The sequence below is a fragment of the Seriola dumerili genome, unplaced genomic scaffold, assembly GCF_002260705.1.
Source record: "Seriola dumerili isolate Sdu_G_001 unplaced genomic scaffold, Sdu_1.0 BDQW01000260.1, whole genome shotgun sequence".
Lineage (NCBI taxonomy): Eukaryota > Metazoa > Chordata > Actinopteri > Carangiformes > Carangidae > Seriola > Seriola dumerili.
In genome coordinates this window covers 300653-315204 of record NW_019174515.1, presented here as the reverse complement: position 1 = coordinate 315204, position 14552 = coordinate 300653, and the positions used below count along the sequence as shown (strand labels likewise).

Below are 14552 nucleotides of genomic sequence, written 5' to 3'. Positions count from 1 at the left end.
AAGGCATAAAAATGTCATAGTATAGTAAGGCATAAAAATGTCATAGTATAATAAGGCATAAAAATGTCATAGTATAATAAGGCATAAAAATGTAATAGTATAATAAGGCATAAATACGTCATAGTATAGTAAGGTATAAATACGTCATAGTATAGTAAGGTATAAAAACCAATAAAAGTATTATTTTTTAAAAATGCATAAAAATGTCATAGTATAATAAGGCCTAAAAATGTCATAGTATAGTAAGTCTTAAAAATGTCACAGTATAATAAGGTATAAAAATGTCATAGTATAATAAGGCATAAAAATGTCACGGTATAGTAAGTCATAAGAATGTCATAGTATAATAAGGCATACAAATGTCATATTATAATAAGCAATAAAATGTANAGTAAGGCCTAAAAATGTCATGGTATAGGAAGGCATAAAAATGTCATAGTACAATAAGGCATAAAAATATCATAGTATAGTAAGGCATAAAAAGTAATAAAAATGTCATAGTATAATAAGGCCTAAAAATGTCATATTATAGTAAGGCATAAAAAGTAATAAAAATGTCATCGTATAATAAGGCCTAAAAATGTCATAGTATAATAAGGCATACAAATGTCATAGTATAGTAAGACATAAAAATGTCATAATATAATGATTCATAAAAATGTCATAGTATAGTAGGCATAAAAAGTAATAATAATGTCATAGTATAATAAGACATAAAAAGTCATAAAACAGTCATAGTATAGTAAGGCATAAAAACCAATAAAAGTAATTTTAAAAAAAAAGGCATAAAAATGTCCTAGTATAATAAGGCATAAAAATGTCATAGTATAATAAGGCATAAAAATGTCATGGTATAGTAAGGCATAAAAACCAATAAAAGTAATTTTAAAAAAAAAGGCATAAAAATGTCCTAGTATAATAAGGCATAAAAATGTCATAGTATAGTAAGGCATAAAAAGTAATAAAAATGTCATGTTATAATAAGGCATAAAAATGTCATAGTATAGTAAGGCATGAAAAGTAATAAAAATGTCTTGTTATAATAAGGCATAAAAATATCATAGTATAAAAAGTAATAAAAATGTCATAGTATAGTAAGCCATAAAAAGTAATAAAAATGTAATAGTATAAAAAGTCATGAAAACAGTCATAGTATAGTAAAGCATAAAAACCAATAAAAGTAATTTTTAAAAAAAGGCATAAAAATGTCATAGTATAATAAGGCATAAAAATGTCCTAGTATAATAAGGCATAAAAATGTCCTAGTATAATAAGGCATAAAAATGTCCTAGTATAATAAGGCATAAAAATGTCCTAGTATAATAAGGCATAAAAATGTCCTAGTATAATAAGGCATAAAAATGTCCTAGTATAATAAGGCATAAAAATGTCCTAGTATAATAAGGCATAAAAATGTCCTAGTATAATAAGGCATAAAAATGTCCTAGTATAATAAGGCATAAAAATGTCCTAGTATAATAAGGCATAAAAATGTCCTAGTATAATAAGGCATAAAAATGTCCTAGTATAATAAGGCATAAAAATGTCCTAGTATAATAAGGCATAAAAATGTCCTAGTATAATAAGGCATAAAAATGTCCTAGTATAATAAGGCATAAAAATGTCCTAGTATAATAAGGCATAAAAATGTCCTAGTATAATAAGGCATAAAAATGTCCTAGTATAATAAGGCATAAAAATGTCCTAGTATAATAAGGCATAAAAATGTCCTAGTATAATAAGGCATAAAAATGTCCTAGTATAATAAGGCATAAAAATGTCCTAGTATAATAAGGCATAAAAATGTCCTAGTATAATAAGGCATAAAAATGTCCTAGTATAATAAGGCATAAAAATGTCCTAGTATAATAAGGCATAAAAATGTCCTAGTATAATAAGGCATAAAAATGTCCTAGTATAATAAGGCATAAAAATGTCCTAGTATAATAAGGCATAAAAATGTCCTAGTATAATAAGGCATAAAAATGTCCTAGTATAATAAGGCATAAAAATGTCCTAGTATAATAAGGCATAAAAATGTCCTAGTATAATAAGGCATAAAAATGTCCTAGTATAATAAGGCATAAAAATGTCCTAGTATAATAAGGCATAAAAATGTCCTAGTATAATAAGGCATAAAAATGTCCTAGTATAATAAGGCATAAAAATGTCCTAGTATAATAAGGCATAAAAATGTCCTAGTATAATAAGGCATAAAAATGTCCTAGTATAATAAGGCATAAAAATGTCCTAGTATAATAAGGCATAAAAATGTCCTAGTATAATAAGGCATAAAAATGTCCTAGTATAATAAGGCATAAAAATGTCCTAGTATAATAAGGCATAAAAATGTCCTAGTATAATAAGGCATAAAAATGTCCTAGTATAATAAGGCATAAAAATGTCCTAGTATAATAAGGCATAAAAATGTCCTAGTATAATAAGGCATAAAAATGTCCTAGTATAATAAGGCATAAAAATGTCCTAGTATAATAAGGCATAAAAATGTCCTAGTATAATAAGGCATAAAAATGTCCTAGTATAATAAGGCATAAAAATGTCCTAGTATAATAAGGCATAAAAATGTCCTAGTATAATAAGGCATAAAAATGTCCTAGTATAATAAGGCATAAAAATGTCCTAGTATAATAAGGCATAAAAATGTCCTAGTATAATAAGGCATAAAAATGTCCTAGTATAATAAGGCATAAAAATGTCCTAGTATAATAAGGCATAAAAATGTCCTAGTATAATAAGGCATAAAAATGTCCTAGTATAATAAGGCATAAAAATGTCCTAGTATAATAAGGCATAAAAATGTCCTAGTATAATAAGGCATAAAAATGTCCTAGTATAATAAGGCATAAAAATGTCCTAGTATAATAAGGCATAAAAATGTCCTAGTATAATAAGGCATAAAAATGTCCTAGTATAATAAGGCATAAAAATGTCCTAGTATAATAAGGCATAAAAATGTCCTAGTATAATAAGGCATAAAAATGTCCTAGTATAATAAGGCATAAAAATGTCCTAGTATAATAAGGCATAAAAATGTCCTAGTATAATAAGGCATAAAAATGTCCTAGTATAATAAGGCATAAAAATGTCCTAGTATAATAAGGCATAAAAATGTCCTAGTATAATAAGGCATAAAAATGTCCTAGTATAATAAGGCATAAAAATGTCCTAGTATAATAAGGCATAAAAATGTCCTAGTATAATAAGGCATAAAAATGTCCTAGTATAATAAGGCATAAAAATGTCCTAGTATAATAAGGCATAAAAATGTCCTAGTATAATAAGGCATAAAAATGTCCTAGTATAATAAGGCATAAAAATGTCCTAGTATAATAAGGCATAAAAATGTCCTAGTATAATAAGGCATAAAAATGTCCTAGTATAATAAGGCATAAAAATGTCCTAGTATAATAAGGCATAAAAATGTCCTAGTATAATAAGGCATAAAAATGTCCTAGTATAATAAGGCATAAAAATGTCCTAGTATAATAAGGCATAAAAATGTCCTAGTATAATAAGGCATAAAAATGTCCTAGTATAATAAGGCATAAAAATGTCCTAGTATAATAAGGCATAAAAATGTCCTAGTATAATAAGGCATAAAAATGTCCTAGTATAATAAGGCATAAAAATGTCCTAGTATAATAAGGCATAAAAATGTCCTAGTATAATAAGGCATAAAAATGTCCTAGTATAATAAGGCATAAAAATGTCCTAGTATAATAAGGCATAAAAATGTCCTAGTATAATAAGGCATAAAAATGTCCTAGTATAATAAGGCATAAAAATGTCCTAGTATAATAAGGCATAAAAATGTCCTAGTATAATAAGGCATAAAAATGTCCTAGTATAATAAGGCATAAAAATGTCCTAGTATAATAAGGCATAAAAATGTCCTAGTATAATAAGGCATAAAAATGTCCTAGTATAATAAGGCATAAAAATGTCCTAGTATAATAAGGCATAAAAATGTCCTAGTATAATAAGGCATAAAAATGTCCTAGTATAATAAGGCATAAAAATGTCCTAGTATAATAAGGCATAAAAATGTCCTAGTATAATAAGGCATAAAAATGTCCTAGTATAATAAGGCATAAAAATGTCCTAGTATAATAAGGCATAAAAATGTCCTAGTATAATAAGGCATAAAAATGTCCTAGTATAATAAGGCATAAAAATGTCCTAGTATAATAAGGCATAAAAATGTCCTAGTATAATAAGGCATAAAAATGTCCTAGTATAATAAGGCATAAAAATGTCCTAGTATAATAAGGCATAAAAATGTCCTAGTATAATAAGGCATAAAAATGTCCTAGTATAATAAGGCATAAAAATGTCCTAGTATAATAAGGCATAAAAATGTCCTAGTATAATAAGGCATAAAAATGTCCTAGTATAATAAGGCATAAAAATGTCATAGTACAATAAGGCATAAAAATATCATAGTATAAAAAGGCATAAATACGTCATAGTATAGTAAGGTATAAAAACCAATAAAAGTATTTTTTTTAAAAAAGGCATAAAAATGTCATAGTATAATAAGGCCTAAAAATGTCATAGTATTGTAAGGCATAAAATATCATGGTATAGGAAGGCATAAAAATGTCATGGTATAGGAAGGCATAAAAATGTCATAGTACAATAAGGCATAAAAATGTCATAGTATAATAAGGCATAAAAATGTCATGGTATAGTACGGCATAAAAATGTCATGGTATAGGAACGCATAAAAATGTCCTAGTATAATAAGGCATAAAATGTCATAGCATAGTAAGGCATAAAAAGTCTTAAACATGTCATTGACCGTTTGACTTAATGCCTTACTATAGTAAGTCAATCAAATACTAGCATGCCTAACTCAGTTGTCTTGGAGACGTAGGCTATTGGAGGGCATACTGGAATGATCTAATATGGTTTCACTCTAACAGTGCGAACTAGTTCACTCAGATATTGGTAGGGATCTGATCTGATCCAATTGTTTTGGATCAGTATGTAGCTATACTCACTTAGACTGGTTGTTAATAAACAGCAACCTGAAAAATGTCTGATGGGTTCTTTTAGCATTCAGAGGATTTTGACCGTTGGGCAGAAAAAGATTTGGTTATAACTGTGCTTCATGGCTGCCATGTCAAACTGATGAATTCTGACATTTCACCTAACAGCTATATAATACTGTATGTTCATGCTCCTTAAACCTGACAACAGGGAGATTCCAAATATCACACTTTCACAAAAATATACAGCATGTGTCTTTATTGATCTATTCATGAGAAATTATACATCGGAACCACAGGGTGGAGCTGAAGAAGAAGAAAAAAAAAGAATCCAAACTGTGATATAACCTTGTTTAATATTTTGTTTTATCTCCGAGCTCCAAAAACACATGTTCATTTAAATACAGTTAAACACAAGACACGGCAGCACGGTGCCATAATTGACAGAAGAGCTGACGGCGGGGGTGGGATTTGATTTGGCGCCCATCTGCTTCACAAGAACTTCCTGTGTGAGTCACGCTGGGATCAACCTCCCTGGGTGAAAAATAAATGTAAGAAATTATTTCTGAGGAACAATGACACAACATCAGAGGGCACGTGTGTGATGTAAGAAAGAAAAGAAAAAAAAAGTAAAACATCTGACTGAGAGACTTACCTCTGTAGTAAGCTATAGAACAGATTATTCATAAACATCCTTCTTGTCTGCGATGTATTGTACAATCTCCTCAGGAGTCATCAACTTCTCTGCTTCTGCATCTGGGATCTCAAAACCTGAAGAATAAAACACACTACACTTAAAAATGTACTTGAATGCACCACAAAGACCATCAACATCAGCTTCTGATATGCACATAGTACTTAATAGTATAGTAATAAGTATTTCTGGTCTAAAGATCATCACACAGACAAACCAGCCAACCATTCTGATGCCACAGTAAATATGATTACATATTCTCCTCAAGTTGATTTATCAGTTGGCACTGTAAAGTTGTTTTGCACTGTTGTAGTCAGCTTGTCGTTGTCAAATGAAACCCATGTATCTCAAAATTTGGTGATTTTGAATTGTTCGCATAAGGATCATATATTCCTAAATTCTAAAATTCTCATACGTCTTTAAACCAAACAAACCACTGTCATAAAGCTGACAGCAGACCTGTTTTTATGAACTCAGGCAAAGTTAAGTAAGAAACCATTGACATGGTTAGCATTGTTAGCACTGTGTTGTTGTACTAAAGCAGATTTCCTCTCACCCCTGCCTAATTTTTAATTTTATAATGCAGTTTTTTCTACATAAATCCCATCACCCCTGTATTTCTCTGTGCGGCAGCCCAAAATCTGAGCAGTGCCTAAAGAGCTCATGCTTAAGCCTTCAATTTGTAATTTTTCAATGGGCAATCTTGACGGACCAGCTGCTACACAGGCAGGTCGGCATTCCATCAATCCACTCACCAAACTCATCCTCCATGGCCATGATGATCTCCACTTGGTCCAAGCTGTCCAGACCCAGATCTTTCATGAAATGGGAGGATGTCTGCAGCTGTGGAGCAGAAATCATTGTTAACATTACAAAGGTCTTTTTTTTACAGTCACTGACAAATACTTAGCAGCTTTTACTGTTTCAGCCTCCGACATGCACCTCAATATCTCATGTACAAATCACTGTTTATGAAGGTCCAGCAGGTGGAGTGTGTGCATGTTAACATGACCTCTGACAAAACGTAGGACTGACAAAATATCATTCAGACACTTGTTTTTCAGGTCACCTCCAATTAAATACAAGTCTCATTATAAGTCTCATAAAGCCATTGAGAATCACTGACATTCAAAGAATGCAATGGAAACAAAACACTACCACATGTGAGCTGCTTCATAACAGAAGACGCATCATATTTCACAGTTCCACAGTTCTCATTCATTGTTAAAAGTAAAAGTGAACAATGTGTGCTCGACAGGCTAAATCAGTGCTCGCTCTTACCTTTTCTGGGTTGATCTTGTCGTAGAGCTTGAGCACATACATGACACGGTCTTTGATGGTCTCTAAGGTGAGGGGGGGCAGGTCTCCATACTGTCGGCAAAAGACACCCACCGAGGAGACCTAAGGAGGAGGGAGAGGAGAGGGTCAGGAGCAGAGGTGGTGAGGTGGATGTAGGGTGGGGACAGATACAGATGACAGGCTGTGAGCACACAGCCCACAAATCAGCCTGAAGCTGCCTGTGCTCACTTCTCAAAGCTGAAAATGCTACAAGCACAAACTATAAACAGGCTGAGCCCAAAGACTGTGTTACATACAATTATAATGATGCGGGAGAGTCTGGAAGAGCCTTGCAGCACGTGGGATGGACAAATAATCAGTGTAGAAACATATGGCAAGATGCTATCTTGCAACACATAGCAACACAAGGGCATCCACCATTTTTTAAATTATGTTTAGTAGTTTTTATAGTGTTGTATTAGTGTTTTATGGTGTGCATCATCTCAACTAGACTGCTGTAATGCTCTCTCTTGCAGAGTTAAACAGACAAACAACTGGAAAGCTCCAGCTCCTCAAACTTCATTAAGTTCCAGTGCAAAACAGAACCAACTTTAAAACTTGACTTATGCCGTTTAAAGCAAATCCACTCAGGTAAACAGATGGTGGTTTTCTAACTGTACCTAAACTAAGATCACACCTGTGTCCACATTATAGCAAATTTAAAACTATTCTGTTTTCACAAGCTTATGATACGTTATGGTCTGTGTCTGTAGGGTGGAGTTTATTACTCGTGTAATATGATGTGTAAATATATCTATATATATATATATATATATATATATCAATAAATATTTTAACTGACCTTAGTTAACACAAGACTCGAATAACATAGATGATCATACGAGTAGTTATCATGCTTCCCACACGCAAAAAAACAATAATTAAGGTAATAACATCATGCACAAGAGCAGAACACTTCTGCATGATGCTTATAATTAACAATCTATGCATCCTGCTTAGCTGGTAGTATCATTATCTATCGCTAAACAAGAATAAACCTCACAGTGTTTGAGGGCGCTTAGGTTAAGCATGAGCACCCAAATGACTGCGGACTTGAGGTGACAGAAAGGAAACAATACAAACGTGTGTCAATGAACTCACCAATTTTGCTAACTAGCTAGCTAGCCAACAAGCAAAACATGCCTGTTGTGTAAGCAAAAATAAAAGCCGTTTCATGGATTTCAGAGGTGATTTACGAATGGCAGGTTTTCACTAATCTAATGATAAACTGCTTGGATGCCACCATGAACTTTATACAGGCAAGGTTAGCGTAACAGTTTTGAAAGACATAGGTAGGTCACAGCAAGCGCTAGGCCACGACGGTTCAATGTTACCGGAGACTCACCCGGCTCTGACCGAGCCACCGCGTCCTCCGGCTGTCTGCGGCGAAGGAGAGAGGTCGGTGAATGGATACTGCCGGGGCAGCAGCGGCTCTGACTGCCAGGTTACCGGAGCAAAGCCTCAGCGAAGGCCGGGCGAGCGAGCGGACACACTGCTGCAGGACACGGGCCGCCATGACGGAGAAAAGTGACTGGTGTCTCCCAGCGTGCAAGGCGAAGAAGAATCAGGGTCAAGGGCTCCGCTGTACGCATGCGCACATCACAAGCCCTGTCTTTATTTTGCACATTTTTATTTCATTTGTGCATTCTACAGTGTTTTTACGAAACGTAGGATCGAAAATATATATCAGAAATATATAATTTTGATTGACGGTTAAATAAAAATGTGTTGAGGAGCTTGAGTTCACCTCAGGGAGGACCAATCGAGCACAGAATCATTTTACGGATTGGTTGTCTAATAATTATGTAGCTAAAAAAGGTCGAATAATTCAATACTTAATATAATTCATAACACTCGAGACGATATACCGTAATACTAATTGTGTGTCATTTGTTTGTTTTAACGAAATGCATCGATGGTTTTGCCCTCAACTCGTATAGTCTGAATATCTATTGATCACAGTCGGCTGACAACAGAGCAGGGAGCACAAAACAGATAAATGCGTTAGATATTGGCGTTGAATAATCAGTGGATTAAATATTTTACCAAATTGCAAGCCATGGAGTTGTCTGAAATACTGTACAACAAAGCGGAGTACATTGAGACGGTATTAAGTTTGATACTAAATCATTGCTAGCTAGCTAATCGGTTGCTATTTAGCTAGCTGAAGCTCAACGGGGCGTTGGGCGTTGGATAGCTGAAAATTTTACTTGTGTTGAATTTAGACAGAAATTAAAAACAGAAAAAAATGCTTTTGTACAAATATTAACCATTGCTTTTGTTTCATTTCAGGCTTCTGGCAACAAAGTGAGCAGACAGTCAGTGCTGTGTGGAAGTCAAAATATCGTCCTCAATGGCAAAGTAAGGAAAGAAAAACACAAAATACGGCTAGCTGTTAGTAAATTATACACTAATGTGGCTGTGATATAACTGGGTTGTTGCTTGTGTGTGTGTGTGTGTGTGTATGTGTGTGTGGTGTCTCTCCTTCAGACTATTGTCATGAATGACTGCATCATCAGAGGAGACCTGGCTAATGTCAGGGTGGGCAGACACTGTGTTGTGAAGAGTCGGAGTGTTATTCGGCCGCCTTTTAAAAAGTTTAGCAAAGGGTAAAGTACCTTCCTCTCATTGCAAATATTCCAAAGATTTAGACTAGAGCTGAGTCACATTGACAACACCAAATGTTTTATTATTTTTCATCATTGTTTGACTGAAAGCCTCAATGATCATGTTTGTATGACTGATGTTGCTTGTTTAAAGTGTTTGAACTATGGATAAGTCACTGAGAGCATTTAAGACCAGAATACCAGAATAAATTGTGTAACAATTTTACAACAATCAAATCAAACGTTTATCACTTGTAAATGTCAGTGCCAGCATCACTCAGTTGCGAGGCTGCAATTAACGATAACCCAAAGGTAGTATGTTTACCATCATAAGACAACAAAAAGAAGCAAATCCTTGCATTGGTGAAGCTGCAAATTTTTTTATTTTTCTGGAAAATGACTGGAACAATCAAACATATCAAAATTGTGATTCATTTTTTGTCAGTAAGCTTATTAATGAATCAACTAATTACTTCAGCTTTGAGTTGTAATGTGGCTGATATACGCCAGAGTACTGTAAAGCATATTCTTAACAGTTGGCCAATTTTGTACTTTTGTGTACCAAATGTATGGATGCTGCTTTTCCGTTTAACAAAGATTAAACTTCATCTTCCTCCACCCTTTCTGTTTCCTACCAGAGTGGCGTTCTTCCCACTACACATCGGAGACCACGTCTTTATCGAAGAGGACTGTGTGGTCAATGCAGCACAGATTGGTTCCTATGTCCACATTGGCAAGAACTGTGTCATAGTGAGTGGGATAAAAGCACACACACAACCAAGCTGATAGACAGAAAACAGAAGGTATGCTGAGAAAGGCAAAGCCATTGAGAGAGGACAACAGCAGTAGTGTCTCCTCTTGCCTGTGGTGAAACAGTCACATGGTAGTCATGTTCAGATGATGTGAACGCAGTAGCAAACTGCTTCAGGCTGCTTTGAGCAGACCCTGTCACAGACCTGGGTTGGAATCTGAAATGAAATACACTGAATTACATGTTTTAATGTAATTGCAGCTGAGTTGCAATCTTACATCTAACTAGAATTGCAAGACTCCACATTTGATTCAAAATTAGGATGTTATATGAGGAAAAGCTGAACAAGACAAAAAATAATATTTTGAATGGTATTCGGCTGACCATTGGTGGACTTAATCACTCAGTCAGTCAGTCAATTACTCATGGCCATTTGCGATTTTTTGGCTGGCCTCATTATTGGAAGATGAAAATGCAGAAGATAAATGCTTATAAATACGTTCTAAATCTAAATGGCTCTAACGTAGTATTCTATTTTGTATTTGTATACCTATTTTGTGGTAAAAACGAATCTTCTTCACTGTGATTGCAGGTATAGATGTGGTTCGATACGATTCCAAAAGATTTCTTCAAAGTTGCATATACAAACACATTGCATATCAAACCTGTACCGGGGTTTCTCTTTTAACGCAAGCCTTCAGCTCAGCTCAGTTTCCCCTTTTCCATTATAAGGATCATACTTACTGCTCTGTTGTTCTGAACAGCCACCACCCATTGTGGACCACTGCATAACAGACAGGATGCAGAAAAACTTCAGTGTGAGTCAGTGAAAGCATTTGACTCACTAGCAATGTTTGTTTGTTAACTCACTTTTGCCTGTTGTTGTTGTTGTTGTGTTCAGGGTCGCCGCTGTGTGCTGAAGGACTGCTGTAAGATTTTAGACAACACTGTGCTTCCTCCTGAGACAGTGGTGCCACCTTTCACTGTCTTCTCTGGATGCCCAGGTCAGTCACACGATACCAACACACACCTGACCCTTCCACATTCTGTGTATCTATCATTTCTTTACCTGCGTTCATCTTTGCTACCTCTCAGGTCTGTTTTCAGGAGAGCTCCCAGAGTGCACGCAGGACCTGATGATTGATGTAACCAAGAGCTACTACCAGAAGTTCCTGCCTCTCAGCCAGATCTGAGACCCACCCTCAAAACCTTCAGCAGGGTCCACACCCTTTCCAGCCAGTTCCAGGTCAGGGTTTGGTCTTGACTGTCAAATTGAAATGGACTCTTAGAGCTCAACTCCTATCCTTCATTTACCAGAGGCCTTGAGTTTCTCTGCCCAATGAAAAACAATTGGTCCTGTTTAGAGCCCTTCTATGATTCTGTTTTTTGAGTATGAGAAAAAGCACATAGCTAATGGAATCTGATACAGCTGCAGAGGCAGTTTTGTGTTTGCAGCTCCAGATTGCAGAGAGTCTTGAAATGTCTTTTAAATCTGAAAATACTATAAGGTGTTGTTACCAAACTGTACACAGCATGCTTATGTTTACCACCCAGCTAGTCCTCTTCAAAACCCCTTAGTCTATTTCTGTTTCCTATGAATGTTATGATTTTCTAATGAAGCAGAGTTATGTAGTCATAGATCATTTTTCCTGGTCAGGGTGCCATGGTCCTCCGTACGGCTGCTGATAATAACAGAGACCCAGAGAAAGAGATAAGCCCAAGTGTAGGAAGTTATTGCTTCTTGGCAGCAGCAGTAGGTGAAGATGAGGAGGTGGAGGAGCTATGAAAGGAAAGGAGGTGAAGGGTGGAGGTGTTTGAAGGATGTGGGAACACAGCTTGTAAGATACTGTACAACATCCATGGACCAAAACAATAGCAAACAGTTGTGTTTGAGGATGTTGGCTGTACATGTGCATTATTCATATCCACAGTTCATTTGGACAACAGAGCAGCACATTCAAGAAGTTGTTTTAATTTTAATCTTGAAGATTGTGTGTTTGTTTGATTTCTCCTTCACTGGCTTATGCAATTTGTCATAATACATCTTTAACATGGTTTGGAATTTAATTCCATTATGTTTCAAACAATCAAATCAACTGCAGCATTGATTTGAACATCTCAAATAGTGAAGCTTATAAATAAATATGAATGCTTGAAAATCTGCCTGGTATGAGCTGGCCTCTATCTTTGGAGCTTTCTTTTTTTAAAAGGTACACCGTGGAGTATTGACCACTGGTAGTGCTTTGGAGCAACATCTTTATGAGTAGGTCCTTGTGTACAAGCACAAAGATGTGCATGCATGCGCTCAAGGCTCGAGCATGTAGGCATTACTTTTGTGTGTTTCATACTGTTCTGCATGTCATAAATTGGTGGTGGTAACCTGCAAAGAAGCGTAAACAGCACATCAGTGAAGGCAGGGAAAAAAAAGACAAGAAATGTAAACAATTTAGGATTTACAGAGAGTTTTATGAGGAGATACAGTCTAGTCATAAAGCCCTCAAGGTTACAGAGTGTGTTTTGGTAAGACTGAATAATAGTATATATAATAATAAAAATAACCTTTGTTTGTTTACAAAAACATTCAACAGAGCACCTGTAAACATGTAGCCAGCACCTTTTAAGGTGCCCTGTGGAGTTCTCTTGTAAACAAACAAAAGTTGTGTTTATACTCATTGTTGCTCACCAAAACACATCAAGTGTATGCTTCAAATCTAACAAATGTGTTGAATGCATTTCCTTTCACATGAAACATCTGCAAAGGCATGCATGTGCATCCGGAACGAGACAGACAAACAAAACGGGAACTCGCTCACAAAATGTCTCTATATTGTTACTACAGGTCAAAATCTTCTGTGGGTAACTTTACGACAACAGAAAGGCTCAGAGAAAGACTCAGGACAGCAGTTTTATCAGAAACTTATAACTGTGGGTTAAATGCTATGCTACAGTATGGGAAGAATATCATACATAAGCTTTGCAGGCTTGTCTTCCACATTTCTTCATAACAGGCACTTGATGTGGAAAAAAAAGAACATGTCTTTCTAACGCTGTCCTCTGGCACCACCTAGAGGCCTGTAGCGGCATCTTCTTTCTAAGAAAAGCGTTGACCCTAATCTAGTCAGGTAAATTCTGTTGACCTTAAATAGCTCAGCCCAGAAATTAAGTCACCACACCTATGTTCTTTGAGGCTGATAGGGAAAACAAAAACAATCCCAAACCTGTCATTGACAGCTCCACAGTATTTCAAATACATGACTCAGGTATTTGATTTCACTCACCTGTAAATATCAACTACGTCAACGGTCTGTACAAGAGCAAATGAGGTGATTGGCACATTTCTGTTTCTTAACACACTAAAGGTTTTTCTTAATACCATACAAAACAATAATTTCCAGATTTTTCTTGCTTCTTCATTATGTCTTGTGAAATGTTTTTCAGTCTCTAGACCTTCAAACAAACAATTGAATCATATACACTAAAACTGAAAATTATTTGCATGTCAAAAATATGCAGGGTCCGTGCAGTCTATGGAGGAAACCTGTGGTGAAAATTGAGATTACAAAATAAACCCAAGCTTCTTTTACTCTGAAGTGTTTGTTCATTTACTTTGCAAAAATTGTCAACTGATCACTCTAGAAAATGGGACTTACCCTAATTCATTTCCATAAGTTCAAGTTATCAAATGAAATGTCTGTATGACTTGTTAACAGGGAACTCTTATGGATAAAATTTTAAGCCAATCCAATTTTTAAAAGCAACCAAACAAAACAAAACTCGCAATATTTTTCTTTTTTAATGAAACATAGTCCATCCAATTGCAACTCAATGATTTTATTTCTTTTACAATGTGAACCACATATATCATACCAACAATTAAATGTTAAGTATATAGATTAGCCATTTATTACTTTTTAAACAAATAAGTATCAAGAAACAGCTAATAATAGTGTTGGCTCCAAAGACACGTGGCATGAGTCAGCCTATTGAAACAATGTGGATGAAGGCCTGTGACTGGCTCAGAGGAAGAAAAGAAAAACACAAAGTGCCCCCTCTATTATAACCAGGCTAAACAGTGGGGGTCAACGCTGCAAGTGGAACAGTGGGCTTGAAAGACAGCACCATCCTGCTCGTAGCCAACTCTTTAGTTGAGC

The 14552-nt window shown here is 35.1% G+C and overlaps 2 protein-coding genes across 2 annotated transcripts; one reads left to right on the top strand and one right to left on the bottom strand.

The window, feature by feature from the left end:
* Positions 1–5256: 5256 nt before the first annotated feature.
* ndufab1 (NADH:ubiquinone oxidoreductase subunit AB1) lies at positions 5257–8607 on the bottom strand. The gene is made up of 5 exons (XM_022756932.1): positions 8390–8607; positions 6988–7107; positions 6462–6549; positions 5668–5783; positions 5257–5546 (listed from the first exon to the last, which is right to left on the bottom strand). The coding sequence occupies exons 1-4, from the start codon at positions 8558–8560 to the stop codon at positions 5692–5694; spliced, it is 471 nt and encodes a 156-aa protein (XP_022612653.1). The 5' UTR covers positions 8561–8607; the 3' UTR covers positions 5257–5546; positions 5668–5691.
* Positions 8608–9000: 393 nt separating this feature from the next.
* dctn5 (dynactin subunit 5) lies at positions 9001–13984 on the top strand. Its single transcript, XM_022756855.1, has 6 exons — positions 9001–9151; positions 9337–9405; positions 9535–9653; positions 10289–10400; positions 11303–11405; positions 11497–13984. The coding sequence occupies exons 1-6, from the start codon at positions 9104–9106 to the stop codon at positions 11592–11594; spliced, it is 549 nt and encodes a 182-aa protein (XP_022612576.1). The 5' UTR covers positions 9001–9103; the 3' UTR covers positions 11595–13984.
* The last annotated feature ends 568 nt before the right edge of the window (positions 13985–14552 follow it).